The following is a 22,819-nucleotide window of genomic DNA, read 5'->3' as shown; positions in this document are numbered from 1 at the left end:
AAAGAAAAATACAAATTGAGTGTTTTTGTTTGAAAATGGCAAAACAATTAGTACACTTAGGTAATTATGTCAATTATGAGAATTAGAATATGCATTTTAGAATCAGATGTTTTTTATCTTTTTATTTATTTATTTAGCTTTTTTTGTTATACTGAAATGAATTATAAATGAGAATACACTTGACTTTGACGTGTACATTACAGGACACACATTACGATGAAATGCATAAAAATAATGATGCAAATGATAATATGCATTTGAAAAAAAAAAAAGATTCTGAATTCACATTCAAATAAAATAAAAAATACCAGCCTTCAAAACATTGTTTCATGGATACTAATATCTTGCAAAAAGAACACTACCGAACAATTGCAATTGAGCTTTTTAAATCAGAACAAGACTGATAGAAATGCACTACAATAAATTTTTACTGTAGTTATGCAAGAATCGCCTCTTTTATGAATAATGACTTCACAATCACAGGGGGTGTCCAGCGGGTTAGCCATGCAGAGGTAATCACTCAGAACAGCTCGGTATGAGGCTCTAACAAACCTCTGCTCATCTTTAGACTTGTGTATGTGTGTGCGCATGACAATGTATTTGTGTGTGAAAAGATGATCATCAATTTCAGAGTGTGTTTGTGAATGTGCGCTTATGCAGGTCCTCTATTGATAGTCAAGCAGCAGTTATTCTAAGAGAACAACATGTTTTTGCTGATGTATTTACAGCTTTTTCTGGAATGCACATTCAATGCATTATTGTCTTTTTGTCACTGAATTAGTACTAGCTAGCTAGGGAAATACAGAAAATAATCTTTAAAAAAAATCATTGTAAGCAGTTACTTTGTTTTAAAAAGGGTGACTTTTACAATCCTACAATGGGATTCTTGGGCAATGAACCTTAACACAGATGAAGAATTAATTTAACCTTTCAAGGAATGAGAAAGGATGTAGCAAATTATACAAGTGGCCCTAGGATACTGTCTGTTAACCATGTGATTAAAGGAAAACAACAGCTTATAATTAGTGGCAGGAGAAACAAGAAGTCGAATTTAACTTAGTTAAAGGTCAGCATGCTTTCTTTGAACCACAAAACAAAAATGACTTAAAGGGGTAGTTTACCCCAAAATAAAAATTTGTTGAATATTAACTCACTGTCAGGGCTTCCAAGATGTAGATGAGTTTGTTTTGAGTTTGTTTTTGAGTAATTTAGCATTAAAACTCTTTCTCACCAATGGAATCTCTGCACTGATAAAAACCATTATAATTCACAAGTAATATTTTCACTTCACAAGATGTTAACTGATGTCATGTTGTGGATTATTGTGATGTTTTTATCAGATGTTTGAACTTTCATTCTGTCAGCACTCATTCACTGTAGAGGAACCCTTGGTAAACAAGCGATGTAATGCTACATTTCTGTTCCGATTTAAAAACAAAGTCATCTACATCTTAGGGTAAGAAAATATTCAGCAGTTATTATATTAATATTTTTGGGTGAAGTATTCCTTTAAAATATAATGTTTTGCAACCTCTTATACTGTTTATGAATTTAAACAAAATAAATCACATTATATGCTTTAACATGCAATCACCATATACTTTGTACGAAAACATCTTGCTCCTTTCTGGCTACAACAAAATAGCATGTGAGGAAGTATATCTTAATTACACAGTATGATTGCACAAAGGATAAAAACTGGAAGTTAAAGAAGTGACAGAACATAGATGCAGTATTGCTAAGACAAATCAGGAATTAAAAAAAAAAAAAAAAACTGCTGTACCTCATAAACCCAAGAATACATGCCTGAAATGTGCCAACATTTAAGAACAAGTCCTTGCACATTGTTTTTACTGTTTCATCTCCCAAATAGCTTTCAGTGTCATGAAAACAAATCTAAGTGATATTTCCTCCATGGCGAGAGTGTGAGATTTTCTCTGTAAATAAAGAGATAGTTACAAGAGTAATTTGGGTTTCTGCATCTTCCTGCTGCTCTAATGGATGTTTATGGACATGTGAGACATGGGAGCGTCTGTACTTAATGGCGTGCCATAAGAACCGTATCATTGAAATGCTAATTGACATTACTTATCTTAAATATATTCGTCATTATTTTAGGTTATGGAATCTGCACATGCTATTTAATGCTGTATAAATACAGTGTTTTGACTGACCTATTGAACCGAACCAGCCATTCTGTTCTTACATATGCCAAATGGTGTTGGTTCAAAAATAAATACATTTTATGACCAGAAGCTGCACTAGTCTCTCATACTTATCAGTATTATTACTGAGAATGATGCAAATATAACTGACTATATCATAAAGTTAGAGTTCACGCAAAAATCTCACCCTCAGGCCATCCAAAATGCACCTTAATTTTCTTTTCTTTTTTTCTTTTTTTACATCAGAAAAGACTTACAGAAATTTTGCATTACATCAATTGCTCACCAATGAATACTCTGCAGTAAATGCCTTTTTTTTTTACTGTCACTTCTGGACAAAATATGAAACCATAATCCATAAAAAACACTTCCTCCAGGGAAAAAGTCAATTTTTTGTTGTACTCTCAAATAAAAATACACTGACATTCTATATAATTGTTTTGTACTGTTTTAACTTGTAAATAGTGCTTGAACTGTGCTGATTCTAATGAGACAACTTTTTTCCACTTGCCAAAATGATAGATGAGTCAAATTTTAGCCATAAGTAACAGTTTGAAGTTAAAAATTCTCAATAATGGATTTGTTTACTACAAACAGACAGCTTTATGCGTGATAAGATTTTAAAGAATGGACTAGAGTCATGTCAATTGGATTATTGTGATGGATTATAGTGTGGCGTATTGTGATGTTTTTATCAGTGGTTTACACTCTCATTCAGACGGCACCCATTCACTGCACATGATACATTGGTGAGCAAGTGACTTAATGTTAAATTTCTCCAAATCTCATCTACATTTTGAATGGCCTGAGGTTAAGTAAATTATCAGCATTTTTTTTTTTTTTTTTTTTTTTGGTGAAATATTCCTAAAATGTGGTAAAATACCTGTATTTATTCCCAAATTTGGTAAGAGACCTGCATTTATCTATGCTGATATGAGCAAAATATTTGTAAGTGCTGCATTTATTACATTAGCTCTTGCACATTAACATTCATCTGAACTTTATCCAGCACAATAGTGGCTCTTAGCTGTAAGTACAGCCTATTATAATTACATTTCAGCACCACGGACAGCCCCCATTGCTAGCAGACTGAGTAGACTTCATGAGAGAATAACATGCCACTTAAGCCTGAGAGTAAGTACTGTTTGATGGCAATCATTTTCATGGTTGTCATTCCTGGAAAGAGATATTCCCAGCACAGGGCACGTGCACACACACTCACACACCTCTAAGAAACCAGGTCACGTTTTTCCTATAGCATTACACTGTTATTGTGTTCAACAAATGCATTAGGAAAGAAAATGGTCACATCCAAATAGAACAGGAGCGAGACTCAAGGATGCATAAACTGCAAAGAAAATGTTGATTACATTAAACTAATCGGAAAACAGTTTGATTACTTTCATTTATTTATTTATTTATTGACATTTCAGTGGCACAGGAACAATGAAATGGAATCCACACTGATATTAAATTCGTGATTAAATTAAATATGTTAGAAACATTAATAATAATATTAATAAACTGCAGAGACAACTATGTGGAGATTTTCAATTGCGGTCACTTATTCAGAAAAGATCTGCTACATACTGGGTCAGTCAGGGTTTTGATTGAACCCAGAAACTTTTGTTCTATATCCAGTCTGCCTGTATAAATCAACCAGGCAAAACTATGTCCATGTGTTTAGTGAGACAAGCGCATTCTCTGAAGTCGATGGTCTTACAGGGCAAAGCCACATACACATGGGTCTGCATGAGGATGATGCCTCTACTGCTCCCCAGTTTGTGTTTGGTTGTCAAGGAGATTGTCAGACTGTATGAGCAGCACTGAGTCAAGCACATAGTGTTCTCTCATTCATTAAACCTCGTTTAAATACAAGGTCTATTCATATCTGACTTGTTTCTACCTCTGAAAATTAATGTTTACATTTCATTTGTAAACTCCTTTTGTATAAATAATTGATAATAAAGTAAAAATACGTTCAATGAACTATTACACAGAACTTTATCAAAGAGCTTTAAAGTAGAACAGTTAAAGCAAATACAAGTTTTTAAGAAAAAAAAAATATATATATATATATATTTTTTATGAAGCAATGAGTGGTCATATATGCATATAAAATAGAAATAAACATCATACTGCATACAGTGCAGTTTGCTTACAGCTCATTCTCAAAGAAAAAGCATGTTCCATTGGAAGAACTTGTTTTCCCTCAAATAATGAGAACATAATGTATATTTTGCGTTCTATTTATGTTCCTCCCTCTCTAGACAACGCGTGTCTCCGATTGGGCAGTGTAGAAATGCCCCTAACAATGTTTCCCCGCGCCAAAGAATCTGGTGCGCCTTTGCGCGGAGGACATGGACTTAGATGCATCACTCTCTCTCCATTCCCTTATGCATCAGCTGCGCTTAGCAGCTCACATGGTGGCCCAATGAACCCTCGCCCTCACGCAGCGTCCAACATACAATGGATTAATAGGAAAGACATGAATGTCCGCACAGAGGACGGCATCAGCCTGTGCCAAAGGGCTATCCAAATAGTGACGGAGCTATGCCTCGCCGGGCACGTCGACCGGGAGAAATGCGCTGATATATTTCCACTGGAGAGCAACATACCAGGTAAAGGAAGTTCAGGTAAATGTAACCTAAACGATGTTTTGTTATCGTCTCACAAACATATGTCCCCTGGAACTTTAGTTAGAGAGGCACGCTCACACGAGCGCGCCGAGGAAGATCGCTGAAAGTTTGAAAAGTTTGTTCACGGTTATAAAAACATTCTTAACATTACCTGAAATCATCCATTACCCTGGCAGACGGTTCCACTTGTTGATTTTCAGTGAGCAAAAAGTTAGAAATTGGCAACACTATTCGTTTTCAGTTTTATTTCACTGGGCCGGTTTATAGTAAGGTACAAAAGCTGCAAGATACACATGTGTGTAGATACACCATTTACCTCTAAATGGTACATATTAGAACTTTAAAAGTAAATATTAGTGCCTGAAGTACTTTTCTTTTTTTTTCTTTTTTTGGTGTAACATTTCTTGCGTCAGACGTTTCGTAAAAAAAATACTGCATGAAAAACTCGCTAGTTTTCTCCGATAAAACGTAGTAAATAAATGTAAGTAGCCTACTACAAGTGAATAACGCATATATTTGATCTACAAAATCTGCATGTTTCAATATATATATTTTTAAAAAATTTTGCCAAAAACGTATCCCTATTCAATTAAGTGTGCAACCTACAGCACCACAGTACTAGGATGAGTAACACTAATGCAATCCATGAATGTTTTGTGCATTCATTTATTGTGGAAATCTTGGTCAATATATTTGTTTTAACCCTGAAGTCCAGAGCAAACCGAAATTAAATACAGAGCTACAAGTGACATAGGCTTTAAAGTCTCTTGAAACATCAGACAGCACAAGATGTTCTATACTGCAAAGAGTGGGGACTAAGGTTCACAATGAAGTATGGCCATGTGTATCAGAAGCCAGAAATAAAATTACATGACAGAATGCTGATGCAAATGATATCAATATATTTTTATAATCATATTCTTAAATTTTCAGGGAAGTGGTCATGTATGAGAAAAAGTCCATCTCTGTAGCTCATTTCTTATCGGTTAGTAGCACCATTAGCAGGATGGTGCTAAAACTCTCTTCATGATACAGCAATCAACTATAATTATGTGTTGCACTGTGCAGTGCACTAAGTAGCGGAAACTCTTGCACCTGTTGGACACATATGTAGGTTCAACAGTGCCACTCATTCAGAGACCTTTTAGCATCAAAATTGTGACTGAGATAATTAACATTTTTAAATTAAGTTTTTTGAGTCCCTGTGAAACAACTTTTTTATTCTTTGGTTGCATGGACCACCAAAATGGGGAGTAAAATGACTCAAATCTCTGCTTTACTAAACAAGCACATTTTTAGTCTTCTTTTTCTTATACCTTGCCCTCTCTTTCTTTTCTTTTTCTCTCTCCCTCTTTCTCCTGTTTGTCTGTCATGCATAATTTATTGTTGCTGGTGCTCTCTGTCTGCTTGTCTGGTGATCATTTATCTCTTTCTCCTGTCCTCGTCTCCTTTTCCCCTCGCCTTCTGTTCTTCACAATCTCCTCAACACACTCTCCTTCCAATCTTGCCTCTTTTCTCTCTCTCTCTCTCTCTCTCTTCCTCCTGTTGCTTGTAGACATCTCTGTAAGTCTCCTAGCTGTGGTCGTAGGTTTCTGTGGGCTCGCCCTTTTGGTAGTCTCTCTCTTTGTCTTTTGGAAGCTGTGCTGGCCCATTTGGAGAAGCAAGGCGCTCTCATCCAATGCTGACAGCTGCCGGCTGGAGGTGCTGCCCGAGGCTCCCCTGTCCCCAGCCCGACCTCCGGTGACTCGTTCCGTGTCTCCTCATCCTGAGGCCAAGGCAATTGGAACTGTGGGAAGGCAGCCATCGCAAATCCAGCATGAGGATGAGAACGATAAGAAGAGGAAGGTACCAGAAGTGAAGGTCAATGGGCGCAGCTCGGTTAAGATTCTGGAGGCAGCCATGAAGATCAGCCAGACATCACCAGACATACCTGCTGAGGTGCAGCAGGCCCTGCATAACCATCTGAGCAAGCAGGCCAAAATCCAGAGGCAGACCACTGAACCTACATCATCCTCCAGGTGATGCACACATCTGAATGCCAATTGCATGATAAAGTACAGTACATAGAGATCTACTTTTGATGCTGGATTGCACATTGTATGACACTACAGAAGGGAGTTAATCATTTCATTATTGCCACTTGAGTAAATAACTTAAGTAAATAAAATAAAAAATATGTGCTTGGTATAATTGAGAGGATATGCTTATAAAGGGATGCCTTTACTGAATGATAAACGCGTACTGAATGGTTTGATCACTGCCTTTGAATGCAGCAAATGACAGAGCAGCTGTTTTTTCATTTATGAGATATCCAGATTTATGTTTTTCATGGCTGCCTTCCAGCTAGAAATAAAACAACCTAAGCTGCACCAGCATTTATAATAAAAATCATTTTGAAAAACATTTTCTGTTACTGAACATCTATTTATACTACAAAAAATCTATACAGTATCATTTTAAAATATTTACATTATTACAAAGTAACTACTTTAAATGTTAGTTAAACAATATATGTAAAATATATGCTTCTATATATACTAATAGATGGATATATATATATATATACCCCATATATATATATATATATATATATATATATATATATATATATATATATATATATATATATATATATATATATATATATATATATCCAAATAAAAGGAATTAAGGAATAAAATAGTTTTTTTTTTATTCTTTGTAATTATTATCAAAACTCTATTTTTACATATTCACCCTGTTGATGTGTGATGGCACATCTCCTGGTTGCTGCATACGCCCATTAATCACTATAGTTCACCAATCAGAGCCCTAGAGTCACATTGCCATGGCAACAGAATTACATGACCCCAGCAATTAAACAATCAGTTTTTCTTCACTTTGTTTCACGTGGAACCGTGTTTAAAGAGAGCAGGGATGTAATTAGTGTTGCCACGCAATAGCCCTGACATGCTGTGACCGTTTGCCCGATTGGAGAGGTGAGGAACAGCTGTGCTCAGATTTACATGGAATCCATTGTTGATACGCCACAGAACTGTCATCAAAAACTTCAACGTGCTTTAACAAATAAGGTGTCCTTGATGGGGTGCACATTGATGGGGTGCAAAAAAAGGTTAGGTAAAGCTACTTAAAGGTCATAGTGAAAGACTGGTTGGCTCTACTTGGGTTGACACATCCCCCTCCCCCCATTCTTCTGTCATTTCTTAAATATTAACTTATCTGGAAATACATCACATGGATTCGAGTTTCACTTCTAATATTAATAAAACAATAAAATAAATAAAGAGGCAGATACTGTATGCCTTGAAATAATGGCAAACCTTCTTCAAAAGACTTTAAAAACGCTAAATGTGAAGCTAGTTTCTTTGAAATGGTCATTTCATGGTCGGTTGATCACTAAAGTGAGCAGAACTATGTTGTGAAGAAGATCAAGTTAAACTATTTCTAATGAGTTAATGCACTATTGTAGGTTTTTAATCATTTAGTTTTCTGGAGAAGGAACTGAAGATATGTGAATTGTTATTATTATTTAACTCCTTATTGTTTTACAATGCCTCAAGTGCTTATTTCGAAGATTTGACTCACAGCCACAACCCATTAAGTGCAGTAAGAAATTACATACTTTTTTCCACATATAAAGCAAAAAAATATCCATTAAATTAATTTATTATCTCAGCTGGAATTCAGGTCTGTTTCTATTGTGCTATAGTTACAATGTTATATTGAAGTATGTACAATTAATTTAACCATGGATGAGCATGATGCCCATTCCTTCAAAAATGTACTTTTGCTGTAATTAGATAAACACTATTGTTAGATAGCTCGCATGAACCAAAATCAATGAGTAGAGAGGTTTTATTTCATGTAGTGAATAGGTTTTAGTTTATTTTGCAACAGGTGACTGACAGGTATATGTGCTAATAAAAAAGAAGTGATCTTCCAAGCATCCAAAGACAGTAGTTAATTATATCTTCAATTCATCATTGCATTGTTTCAGGATGTTTGTGCAAATTGCAAGGTGTAATGTAAAGCAAACATGCAGGTGACAGACAAGAGTTGGACAAACTAAAGAGAGAGAGCTTATTTTTTCCAGACTTATAAGGGGGAAAAATGTTAACATTTGGTAAATATTATGATTAATATATCAGAAGTTAATTATGTTAAATTATACAATACATCACTTTTTCGTATCATGCTGTCATTGTCATATGTTTGTTGTCATCGTCCTAAAGGTGCTAGTTGCTAGGAAACACCAAGGATAAGTAAAGAACTATGATTTCCTCATGAGTCATGATGAGTGTTGAAAATAGGTTTTCTAGTAAAAAAGATCCAGGTCTAACTATTGTGATATTGAAATATTGTCAAGCCTACAATATAAAGGTTGCTAAAAATGAAATCAAAGAAGAACATGCCATACTTAAGTGCTAGGGAGTAACTATCTAAAAGGAACCTTGCTACTATTTCCCCAAAAAATTACATTTTGCCTTGAAAACTAACTCACACTCAGACCATAAGATGTAGACAAGGTTTTTCCCATCAGAACAGATTTGGTCAAATTTAGCACTTGCTCACTTCCTCAAATGGATCCTCTGCAGTGAATGGGTGCCGTCACAATAATCCACAAGTAATCCACATGACTCCAGTCCATCAGTTAACATCTTGTGAAGAAAAAATCTGCACGTTTGTAAAAAAACAACAACTGGTTAACCGGTGGACTGTGTTGTTTTAAGCAGATGTTAGAACTTTCATCCTGATGGCATCCTTTTACTACAGAAGATCCATTAGTAACTACAAAATATTTTGATACATCTTTTCATAAGTAGCAATAAAGTTCTTCTCTTTTGTTATAGGCACAATTCTTTCCGCCGACACCTTCCGCGGCAGATGAATGTGACCAGTGTGGACTTCACCATGGACACTCTACCTGTGCGCCAGTCGTCTACAGTCAGTATCGGTCGTATCAAACCTGAGCTGTACAAGCAGAAGTCTGTGGACTCTGAAGAGGGCGCCAAGGAGCCGGTAGAGACGTGCGGCAAGCTGAGCTTTGCCCTCAGCTACGACTACGAGGAACAAGCTCTAGTGGTTCGCATTCTAAAGGCCCTGGACCTGCCCGCCAAAGACTTCACAGGCACCTCTGACCCCTACGTGAAGATCTACCTGCTTCCAGAGCGCAAAAAGAAGTTTCAGACGAGGGTCCACCGCAAGACGCTTAACCCCACGTTCGACGAGACATTCTGCTTCCCTGTGGAGTACAGTGAGCTGTGCAATCGCAAGTTGCACTTCAGCGTGTTCGATTTTGACCGCTTTACGAGTCATGACATGATCGGTGAGGTGGTGGTTGATAACCTGTTTGAGCTCTCTGACCTATCACGCGAAGCTGTGGTTTGGAAGGACATCCTTGTTGCAACTACAGTAAGTACAGTCCATATAGAAAATCAAAGGCCATAACCAGTACTTTCCTCAGATACTTTAATTAGACCATATTTTTGGAATCGTTGTCGACCATTCAGAGTTCAATTGGGAATGTCTTTCTAATTAAATTTGTATTGAATTTGAGTTAAGGTGGCAAACAGGAAGTATAATTTGAATTTTAGGAAGAGTAACTTTAATGAATACAAACTCAAAGAAATTTATCTGTAACCAAATTTGTCAAGACAAACTGAATGTTGGCTTGACATAGATTTCTTTGGAAAATAAACGAACAAATGGATGAAAAGAAGTACAAGGACAGCTGTATTCACATATGTACTAACTGGTCACATACTTCTTCTTCAGTGAAACAGAGCTCAAGGGGAACTGACTGCACACATGTGAAGGTCTCATTAACGGATAGATTGATCTGTTATGTAAAGCTAGGTGTAGGGGAGACTCATCGGCAAACTGAGTCACCCTTTCAGGGCACCCACATACCCCTTCCAAATATAGATACACTTGCCAGTTTCCAGAGCCACAGGAAGCATGATTATCAAGCCAGAGCCTTCAAACGACAGCCATGACTAATCCAACAGGTGTGGAATTGATTTTGTTCTACCGTCCCACTGACTGCAGACTACAATAAGAAATGTTATTGGCAGTACATTTTTAGGTCAAAGGAACATAAACAGTTTCCTCTGTAGTATTTTTTTAGGTTGCTTAGTCAGATTGGCCTACATGATAATGAATCCCACTCACTACGCCTCAGTTAATATATCAGAGCTTATGTAACCGCACCAGTCATGTTATTTATGAGGGATTTTTAAGGACAGCTCTTATAAAAGGAACAGTTCTACCCAAAATGAAAATTCAGTCATCATTTACTTACCCTCATGCCATTCAAAATCATTGTGACTTCCATTCTTCTTCGGTAAATAGAATATATTTTAAAGAATGTTATAACCGTTATATCCTATTTTGTCTTTCACATATAAAGTCATACAGGTTTGAAGCAACATGAGGGTGAGTAAATTATAATATATATTTTTTTCTTTTTGGATAAACTATCCCTTTAATAGATAGCGTTTGAATAATATAAAAGTATTTAGCCTTATCATAGGCATATACTATATTACTAAATATCTGAAGAAAAAAGGTTGTAAAGGTTAGGTAAAGAAAAAGGTTTGGGCACTTAGTTCAGAATCTATGATATCTCACAGCACCTGAAACATTAAAACCTTTTTAAGTGGTAATATGCAAACAAGTTTGACGTTATATTATATATTATTACATTACTGACTTGTCAAATTGCTAGATGATGTGTAGAGGTGAAAGGCATAGTTTGTCACACTCACCTCACTTACAGTGATTCAGATGCATTTAACAATGACTTTCCTCTGCCTTCCTGCTTCAAAGACAAAGTAAGTGGTGACAGCGTTTCATTTTGTTCACCACAGAGAGAATCTGTGATGACTCATTCCTGTTTGGGAAACGCAATTGCGTCTTCCTACTTATTTGATGCATCATTCTCTTTCAGGCTCATTAATTTCCTCATTGTGTTGTTTTCAGCATATTTATTCATTTCTCTGTTGTCTGCTTGACAGGGATGCACATTTCGGTGTCTGTCAAAGCACTTATGTTGTATTTTCTAACATTTGGATCATTCTCATGCCATTTCCTTCTCATCTCTTCAACAACTATTGCTTTGCCTCATAGCTACAATTCTGAAGTATTGATGTTTAGTGTTGGAAAGGCAGTGGAGAGATTTCGACCTGTTGTGCTCCATTATAAGAGTATTACAACTGCCCTTTAGGGACAAAAACTGACTCTCAGAACCAGACCAGCTGCTCTAAGGCCCCCAACTGCGGAAAGAAGCTAGTAACTCTCAATTCCTAAAATAGTTGGAGCCATAGATTGCAGCCCTGCTCCTATACACTTCCGCCTGCACATTGAACCCCTCTATTTTATCTTTAGCTGACGTTTGAAGGTCTAATTTTGTTCTCTGTTTTTGGAGCACATTGCTACTGTGGCACAAGGCCATTCAGATCTGGAGGAGAGGAAGCTGGCCAGTCAAAACAGGAAGGGTATTATTGCCCCAAAAAGATTTGTGAATTGTTTTGGACATAGATGCTGATAGTAGATGTGACTCCAGAACTAGCCAGTGGCTCTCTGTATTCAACAGTTGTGGTGTGGATAACAAGAGCAGTCAGAGGAGGGGATAGGATGTGACAGAAAGGGATCTGACGTCATAATACAACAGAGGAGGTACCACATCTGTTTGATATATAATCAGTGTTGGGATATAATCTTGTCAATTATGGGCAACTGCATGGCTTTGTCAGAAATAATGAGTGACAGTAAAGACATTTATATTGTTACTTGACAGATTAATAATTATCTGTAGCTGCCTTTGAAGCAATTATTGCTGTCTTATTCCAGGACTGAAGGGCTGTAAATAGCAAAATACACACGGGCCTTTTAGAATAATCTTTACCACCTCTGGAAAGCTAGTAAAGGTCAGAGAAGCTAGATTTGTCTCTTTCAAAATTGAGTTATTTAATCGCACGAGAACCAGCCACCCAAACTATACATCCCACAGAAACGCTTCCGCGCACAAACACAGCTGTTATGAAAGTCTTAATGTCTTTCTGGAAAATGCTTGCTTTATTAGAAAAGTCATATTTCTTTCCACAACTGTGTAATTGTTTTCTCCCTGAAGTTTTTACAGATTTAATATAGAATAAGGCTTTGTTTAAACATGATGAGCAAACATTAGTCCAATATCTCCCAAGCTATGTTGTTGTTGACGAGGCAAATAAAAGTCTATTTGGAGAGTCAGTCGATAACGATTTTGTTTGCAGTCGCATGAAGTGCTCTCTTGAGAAAGACTCATACTCATATGTATTACAATATATATACAATATTCTTTCTTTCTTTCTTTCTTTCTTTCTTTCAGGAGAGTGTTGATCTGGGTGAAATTATGTATTCTCTTTGCTATCTTCCCACGGCTGGACGCATGACCCTCACCGTAATCAAATGTCGCAATCTGAAAGCCATGGACATAACCGGCTACTCTGGTCAGTGTTAACCCTCATTTTCTGTCCCTCACAATTGTACTGTCTTTATGCTTAGGGGTTCCAAACCTGCTCCTTGCAAAGTTTAGCTCCTGCCTACCCCAAAATATTTGCTAGTATCCTAAAGACTTTGATTAGCTTTGTTTAATTAGGATTTGAGTTTAATTCTGCATATTAGTGCCCCTCCAGGAGCAGGATTAGACACCCCTGATTTAGAAACTCCAATGACAGTGAAAATAATAATTGGAATTTTTAAATCAGTTCTCTCCTTATTTACAGAAACTGTTGAAACCTAAATAATCAATTAACATTAATCACAATTTAGACATGCACTTTTGAAAAAAATGTCAATAGTATCCAATATATTAAGGTTTTAAATACAAAAATGCAAGAGCGTAGGTTTGCTTTTGAAATTGGTGGGGACATACAGTAAACCCAAGTACCCCCAACACCCATTCATTTTTACTGTTTTGATAGACCTTTGATCACAGTTTCATGTCACCTAAAGTCTTCAACTATAGCTTATGTTTGCCAACATACTCATAACTCCTAAACACTTTTTTAAAGTATTTTTAACAGACAATGATTACACAGCTGTTATTTTGTGAACCAACAACATCAGCATCAGAGTGCTGGTTGTCTTTATCACGCATCACTGTATTTAAAAATGAATCAAATTGGTCCCAGGATTATTCTAATTCTTATTTACTCCGCTGTAAAAAAAAAAAAAAAAAAAAAAAAAAAAACAACTTTAATGCGCATCTGATTGAACTGCATTTACATTTATATAGCACATTTTCTAAGCACTGAAAGCGCTTTACATTGCCAGGGGGTATCTCCTCATCCACTAATAATGACTTTATCCTAGACTGGAAGATTGTGTGTCTTACCGCACAACCTTTTTCTGTCCATATGCTTTTATATAGGGAGCTAATAATAGCCATATATTGCGCTTTCTCTTTTCATTTGCTCTGTTTTGTCAAACACCTTCAAAACGTCAAACTCATCGATGCAACTTTGTTAATTCCTGAAGTGAACTTTTAAATGAACTGTTTTGAACTGCTGTCTTGAATTGAAATGCGTCCGAAATTACAATACTAAACATACATAAATTTAATTGTTTGAACAAAATTATTGCTGGGGACAGTTTGGCACTTGCTGTATATTGGTAGGGACAAGTCCTCCAATCCTACGCCCCTGCAAAAATGTATTGTAGGAAAATAAATCCAATTAAACTACAGGCAGAAGTTTCTTTCTTCAGTCAATCAGAAGAAATGTGAAAATTAATTGCATTTTGTTTATGCCTTAGGTCTCTGCAAACTCCCAAAAAGATATACAGCTTTTTTATAGAGGACACTTGATGCATGTTATTAGGTTAACATTTTGTTTATGTATGAGTTCTCATAAACCATCAGCTAGACATATCAATGTTAAGTACATTTGGTGAGATATTAAAATGTCCGTGGGGTCTGTCAAATCGCAAGCAGAACATAGGTTAAGACAGCTAAAAAGAAAATAAATTAAAGTGAGCAATATCACAGTATGGCTGTATATCAGCATGCTGTGATTACCTTACAGCCGTGCCAATATACAGTCATATTGCATTGCTCCTGGTGTGATATTGTGTTACAAAGGCACAAATGAACCACCCTGAGAAATACTGCAAGCGGAGTGGTACAAACATTGAAATGGTCGGATTCTGAATATCACACTGTTGGAAATGGCTCTCAGCCAATTAGATTCCAAAACCAGAAAGAACTGTTGTATAAATGCAAATAAAACTATGTTCTTCCATGCATAAACTATTATTTGGGTCTGTTTGGTTTTGTAAAAAAGCTTTACTCTTTGTGTTACGGATCTGAAAAGCTTCAGACACATTCACTTTGCTGCTTTCCGTAGATCCATATGTTAAAGTCTCCCTCATATGTGATGGTCGGAGACTGAAGAAGCGGAAGACGACCACCAAAAAGAACACACTGAACCCTGTCTATAATGAGGCCATCATTTTCGACATCCCACCTGAGAATGTGGAGCAGGTCAGCCTGTCGATCACGGTGATGGATTACGACAGGTCAGTCCTTGCTCCTTTGGATGATATCAAAACTGTGACCATACAAATTCATAGCATGCTGAAAACAAATTATTCCGGCATGAAAGATGATAATGATGATGGTTATAATATTAAGTCAGATACTATGTCAGGAAACCACTCATGCTTGGCAGTTGTTATTCAAATATTGGCAGCAAACATCTTAATGGCGATCTTTCAGTCTGCTCTTGTAAACACTGCTGTGTAAATGTATTAAATCAGACAGCTACACTATAATTAAGGGCAGATTATGGCATCAAAACATTGCTCAACCATTAAGGAGTAAATATATATGTGGGTGGATGTGGGACAATTTCTACAAAGGTCCTGTTGATCAAGTATAATATTTCCTCTGATTTCCTTAGTCTTTTTATCTGGATGCACATTCTTTCTGTCCTGAGATAGCTAGCTAACGTCACTGCAAACGGTTTCTAAAACAAGTCTTATGTTGTGTTTCTTTTTCAGAGTTGGACACAATGAAGTGATAGGGGTGTGTAGGGCAGGGCCAGATGCGGAGGGGCTTGGGAGGGACCACTGGAACGAGATGCTAGCTTACCCACGCAAGCCCATCACCCACTGGCATGCACTTTGTGAGGTGAGAAACTAGGAATCTGAACAGAAAGCAGGAACCAGCTGTCATTTGCCTTATAGGAAAAGTGTTGCATTATGTGGTTTTTTATGGCTTTTATGTATATTATTTTTTTTTATATTTATTTTGTGGGATTTACTGTATGTGAGTTTTTTTTCAATAACTAATTAATAATCAAATATTATATATTTGCAATGGACCTAATGCAATAAATATCTGTATAATAATCATAGTTACATATGTAACTAAAAAAAAAATAAAATGACAACTTTTAGACTGAACTTTGATGTAGTACTTTGGGCTTATTCTGATCCATTTGCCAAGTGCATTTAAGTATAATATGTCGTAAACTACTTGATATTTTGGTATTATCTGTCCCTGCAGTGGCCAGGAAGAGCATCCAGTTTTGAGAGTCAAGGATCATGTCCATCCCCAAAACCTTCACAGACCCCTTAAACATCCTGGAGTCCACACAAATCTAACTGCAAAACACATTTGGTTTGTATAATTAATAGGGTATATTTTTCTCCAGTTGTAGCTTGTAACGTTGCTTTTTTATTTAGAAAATGACTAATCAATACTGGTATCCCTGCTACAGACCCAATCAAGTATTTGATTCTTCGACATTTTGTTTTAATGGTGCTGAGTTTATGGGCTCCTAAAACAATAGTTTTCAGGTCACTTTGAAGCTGAGAGTAAAAAAAAAAAAAATGTTACGCCTCTTGCTGTTTGACAGTATAATGATTCCTTGAAATTTTACAGACACATGAAAAGAGAGTGCTTATAATTTCATATTCTTAAACATTTCAGATACATCTTCCCCTGTCTGGTGAAAATATTTGACACATTTAATGCAGGGTCAGGGGAGTGAAAATAAAGAGGTGTTTGAATATGAAATCAAGACCTGTTTGGTATGCAGTACATTCATACAAGACCAAATGGAGAACAATGAAGTTGTCAACATTGTTACAATTATTTATCAAGACTGTAATATGTCTATACTTTACAGTTGCTTAACATTTCTTTATATCAGCTAATATGCTGAGATGTCAAAAGTCTACAACTGAGAAAAGATAGATCTTCTTTCTAGAGTTTGTCATCATGACTCTGAGGGGCATTATGAAGGAGAAAGCATTGTCAAAGCATGTTTACAATACATAAATAACAAATCTACTGACTGACATCATTTGCTCCTTAATTGATGCTTTTAAAAACTTCATGTTAATAAAACTGTTGTAAACATTAAATTTAATCACATATTATAATTTAATGATGTGCTCATTATACTTGAACGTCTCAAAGTTGGTAAATAAATGGAAAATGTATAAAAAATAATTCAGCTTTAAAAATAATATATGTATATAGGATAAGAGGATGAGAAGCTTCATGAAGGTATTGATGTGTTTATCAAATTTAGCTAGCACTGAAAGTTAACTTATGAGCTGTCATAATATACCCAATAATTAGGTGTTAAAAAAAAATTCTTAGAAAGCATATACTGAAAGTTATGGTCAAAATCAACAGTAGCCAATGTAGCATGTTTTATTGTAGTCGTTTTTGAGAAGAAAAACAAACTGGATAAAATTGTTGATTGCTCCCAATATCATCAACACGCAGAATAATGTTGATATAAATTGATATTATCTTTAAATACATGAAAATCTTACCGAACATTAAATTCTCAAATCTAATAACAATCATCCCACTCCTGTTCTCATTTCCTAGAGTTATTGATGTATTATTAAATTTCACTGCTTGCAACCAACCAAAAAAATTGTTCCTTTACCATTCCTAAAACTCTTAAACTTGAAAAACATTCTGATTGTGTTTGGAAAACTAGACAAGTAAATTAACTTTTAATGGTGTCTGGCACATGCAGAGAGATCCCGCTGTTGGAAAGTTCTGTTAAGATGCTATAAATAATCAGGCGAATATTAGCGAAATATGCTATATGCAGATCAATTACTCCCAAGACTTCAGATGACATTCAAAAGGAAATCAGTGTTGATGTGTCATTAACAATAAAATTAAAAGAAGATGATGAGCTTCCTTTAGGGGGGGTCAAGAATGAATTGTCGAAATTTTCAAAGAATTAATAACATCAAAAGCAATTAACGTGATAGATTTTGATTTTTCTGCAAAATGAGAGGTGGAACACTGCCAACCGCACAAACATTAGGTACAATTCATGAAGCATCCGCTTTCTGGTAATTTAAAAATGGATGGACAATAGAGAAACTTAATTTACTTTTCATCTGAGTGAAATTTGCGTGATGATTAGTAGCCATGTGGTCAAGTTTAGTATTCTTTGTGTGAACACATCCAGCATATATCAAGTCGGTATGCAAATAATATGGTACACCTATAATATTGCACACCTAATGTTTTAAAGTTGGACCCTCATGATTGGGTTTTCTGACAGTATTCTGGTGTGTCCATTAAGTAATAATACAATGATGGCAATTACACAAATGGCTGTGTACTGTTAACATTAATTTGCACAAGACAGTGCTTCTGCCCCAGAGCTCGGTCGATGTGATAGAACAAAGATGATGTATTCTTGTAGCATGCTGATACCAGTACATTAAACATTGTTTAGAAACTTAGACTCCTATTATTACTGAGAGGTATAATTTTTTATTTCATTTCAAGTGTTTGTATATAATTGAGGATTTCTTTGATTTATTATGTTGTTAAAGTGCATTTCTATGGATCGTTTGGTGATTGGTTTGTACTATGGGCTCGTGATCTTGAATAACTTTATACACGATTTGCATATATTGTGTAATGGCTTCTAAAAATTGTACAACTGTTTTGATTAGCACTCAACTATTTGAGGTGACTTCTTGTTCTTGCTATTGATGACCTGCTTCTCAGTCATTCTTTGTCATACTTGCACCTGACAACTAAAACGATCGCTGTGTATGTTGTTATGATGTGTACAGTTTGTGATAACTTTTGTAATGAAAAAAAAAAAAAAAAACAAAGCAAAAAAACAAATGCAGTAAATATTTGAAATATAATTTTACTGGATGTTTCAAATGTATTTTAACTAAATAAATTCTTAATTGTCAAAGTGCATTTTACAATTGTTGTATATATTGTTGTTTTATTGCTTAGAGTGTCAACTTAAAAAAAAAAGGCTAGAAAATTATTACACAGAGCATCTGCAGCCAGTGTTATTTTAGCATCACTTAGATCCTATTCAATTTTGTATAAATATTTTGCATCAGTTTTTATTTTTATTTTTCATTTTCATTTTAGTAGTATTAGCAATTTTGTAGTTTTTGTCATTTTTTAGTCTATATAGATTTTATTGATATTTCACATTTTTATTAATTTATTTCATTTATTTGTTTTAGTTTTTGCTCATCAAGTTAAAATAAATTAAAATAAGAAATTATCTAAAATGTATTTAGTTATTTATTCAATATCAGTTTATGTAACTTGTTAATGTAAATGTATATGGGTTTAATTTTACCATAAAAGCCCTGCTTGCAATTATCATTTCTAGACTTCAATTCCATGCATATGAAATATTATGAGTATTCTATTATATCACTTATTATAGAATATCAATTTTTAAACTAAAAATGTACACAGATATATTCCACATTTGAAGCTTTTCACATTTGTCAATTTCAGAAATGGCGACTAAGTATGGATGAAGTAGAAAATGGTCCATTGAGTATGACACCGTATCTTCTGAGAGATGAAGCATGTCTTTCAGATAGCAGCAAGTGAGAGTGAAAGCTCTGTGCCCTGCGCTGTACCAATTTTTCAGACAATTTACTTAATGGTATCACACTGTTCAGAGGTAATTAGGCTTTCCCTCATGTTTAATAATTAATGACACAGACAGAGTGGGAGAGAGAGCTAGAGCACGAGAAAGAAAGACCTCAAGCCTATTAAGGAGATGAAAGGCAAGACATTTCAGCGGTTTGTCAAACTAACTCATATTTGATCATCTTTAAGTGGAAAATACCTTTACAATATGCAGAAAAGCCCCTATTCTGTCTCTTATTTTGTTGGAATCACTGTAAAATGATAGACATTACAAAAAAAATCTCAAAATGTAATGGCTGTGAAGAAGCAGTTGTGAACAATTCATGTTCGGAGACATGAGTTTGACCCACATCAAGGATGCATTAAGCAAAAAACCAGAGCCAAATGGCTAAAAGAGAAGATAGAAGCACCAGTCAGATGATGCATGTATTGAAGAATAAAAAGCATGCTTAACACAAAAAAGGAGATGCTGGTGAATGAGGTGTTGCTTTCTATCTTACCTCTGAGCCTTGGACTGCTAAAAGGTGCCTCATCAAAAGAATGGCGCACCTAAGAAAACCTTGATCAGGCTGACAGGCAACTGCCATTTCTTTCATCTCTGCGGTTATCAAAGAGTCGTCTGCCTCAATGGTTTGCAGTCCACTTGGTTTGCTGGGGAAAGAGATGGCAGAAAACCAATTGGACCTAATGTTAAGCTTACATCTTGTTATCATGAGCTAAGAGGAATTTCATGATATAAGAGGAACTGGATTGAGTCAGACAGTCATTGCAAAGGATATTTAGGGATATTTACTGTCAAATATTTAATTCAGATTTATTTACTTAAATACAGATTGCCATGATTGACCAGAGTCAAGTATCAAGAGAACATCAAGAAAAGTGTAAAAAGGTAAATATTTTCAAGAAAAAGAAAATAAAAGAAAAACACACACCAAACACACAAACAAACAAAACCTCCAATAATGGTTTTAATTATTCTTCTAAAAATACAATATTGGTCTGAAATGGTAGTCAATAGATATGTCTGCTAGACCCCTCCAGAGTGAAAATAGGACATCACCAGTCTGCTCAATAAAACCAATAATAAACAAAAAACAAGTCTCCATCAAAAAACACAGCATCCAGGAATAAAGTATGAGAGAAAGAGTTTCAGGCTACTGTCATCTTAATGCCCTCTTGAGTTCTATTATACAGGAATGATTGGACATCTGAGTGGCCAAAGCCTGCATGCTGTTTACATCTTAGAAAATCTACCGTGCATTTAGTCTCCTTAGATGGAGGCTTTAGGGCCAGCAAGTGTGAATGTGTTCACCTTGTCAGTTTAATTGTTGAACTGTCACTCACAACAAGGCAACAAGGGTCCATTTATATCCCCTCGGGCTGACGTCTGACATGTTCTCCATTCTAGCCATTTCTGGAGACCAACGCGAGACGATGATTGTGAACAACTTGTGCTTTCCTGGTATCTGAGAAACTGGTTTAGACTGAACGTGTTAATGGGAATTGTCATCATTAATCCAAAACATCTACATTTATTCTTATATTATTCTGTTTTCAAAGGCATTTTTCATTCTTTCATAATTAACCTACAAAAAAAAATAGGATATCTCAAATAATTTTTTAAGCTTTTTTCCATATGATGAAAATGTAGTTATTTTAGTATCATTGTAGGATAAAGTATATGCTGAAAGAACTGTTTTATCATCAATCTGAAAGGTTTAATTGGTCCAGTTTTATACAGAGTGACGTTTGGAAATTATTGGAAAAGCTTTATAACAGCTTTTTTTCCCTGTTAGAATATTTGATTAGGTGAACCAAATTAAAATATCAGGCATGTAATAAGGCTTCAATAGCATCTAATAGCACATCAGGTGGTTGTAGTCCACTGCATTTGTTTGGTTTAGTTATAATGAGGACTTCTCTCCAATGTCCTCAAAACTGAGGTCAAAATGAAGAAAACTTTCTAATATGCATGTCTGAACAATTTGCTTGTCAGACTGTACATTTCCAGAGCAAGAAATAACAACTTCAGTGCTAATTGTTATGATGAGTTGAGCAGTTTGCAAACAAGTTGAACAAAAATTAATCCGTCTCAAATGGTTTGGGCTTCTAATTGATTTAAACTTCCATTGATTTAAACGTCTTTCTATAAACATTTATAGCTCATTTTTGAGGGAAGTTATCCTCACACAAAATTTTAGCAGACAGAGTTTTAGCTCTGCTGAAAACATATCCTGTCTTCTGTCACTATACCTCATCTTTGATTTTGAATTAGTGCTAACCTTATCCCTGTGAGACAGAGGTTATATGAGTGTTTTCATGTTGAGAGGACGTATGGGACAGGGAGCTCATCTCTCCATTATGAGGTTTTTCACAGTCACCCTTCCAAGGCCAGATGATTTTAATGCTGAAAACCAACAAAAGGTTGTGGATTGAATAATAAGCGGGAGGACAGGTAGCAATGCTGTACTCATAATAGCCCCAGAGAACATCTGAACACAATGCTTCCATATGCATCTGACTCATAAATGCCATATGTCCTTTTCTGTTCAGCAAAGAAATGTTATGTCATTTGAAGGTTTAATTATTAGAGGGCATCACGTCTGCTGCTTATATTTCACACATTCTGTTTGAGCAGTCACAGTCAACAATGTGCTCAATCTGACTGCTTCCACTAATATTATGTGAAAAAAATGCATTGAATTTTTAAGTATGAACTTCAGTCATCTTTAATCTATATGTGCAAAAATACGGTCATGTAAGCGTGAGATGGCTAAAAAGAATGCACAAAAAAATGCATTGTGACAAAAAGCATGCATAAAAATGCATGACAAAAAAAAAGAAAAAAAAAAACTAGAGAAAATACAAATAAAATACATTTTTTTATATATAAAAATGTAAACAATCTAGACAAATATGTGGTTAAATGTGATTTCAACATACATTTTCATATTTTTCTAAGGCAATTTTAAAGTTAAAGCACATTCTTGCCAATTAATAAAGCTACTAGCTTAGTATAATTTTTCAATATGCATTTTACCACTAATGACTGTTTAGAGAATCTC

At 35.4% G+C, this 22,819-nt stretch overlaps 1 protein-coding gene across 1 annotated transcript; it reads left to right on the top strand.

Annotated features, from left to right (window-relative positions):
• Positions 1–4,479: 4,479 nt before the first annotated feature.
• Positions 4,480–18,936, top strand: LOC113048048 (synaptotagmin-10-like). The gene is made up of 7 exons (XM_026209554.1): positions 4,480–4,786; positions 6,360–6,822; positions 9,655–10,216; positions 13,173–13,293; positions 15,190–15,361; positions 15,845–15,974; positions 16,353–18,936. The coding sequence occupies exons 1-7, from the start codon at positions 4,480–4,482 to the stop codon at positions 16,422–16,424; spliced, it is 1,827 nt and encodes a 608-aa protein (XP_026065339.1). The 3' UTR covers positions 16,425–18,936.
• Positions 18,937–22,819: the final 3,883 nt, after the last annotated feature.

Source organism: Carassius auratus, chromosome 29 (assembly GCF_003368295.1).
Source record: "Carassius auratus strain Wakin chromosome 29, ASM336829v1, whole genome shotgun sequence".
Classification (NCBI taxonomy): Eukaryota; Metazoa; Chordata; class Actinopteri; order Cypriniformes; family Cyprinidae; genus Carassius; species Carassius auratus.
The sequence above is the reverse complement of the archived record's forward strand: the minus strand, read 5'-3'. Positions and strand labels throughout refer to the sequence as shown.

Bases quoted from the DNA above. Each gene is read 5' to 3' on its own strand.
- LOC113048048 (XM_026209554.1), top strand. From the start codon at position 4,480: ATGTTTCCCCGCGCCAAAGAATCTGGTGCGCCTTTGCGCGGAGGACAT. The intron at 15,362-15,844 runs GTCAGTCCTTGC...TTTCTTTTTCAG, and splicing joins ACGGTGATGGATTACGACAG to AGTTGGACACAATGAAGTGA. The intron at 15,975-16,352 runs GTGAGAAACTAG...CTGTCCCTGCAG, and splicing joins ACTGGCATGCACTTTGTGAG to TGGCCAGGAAGAGCATCCAG.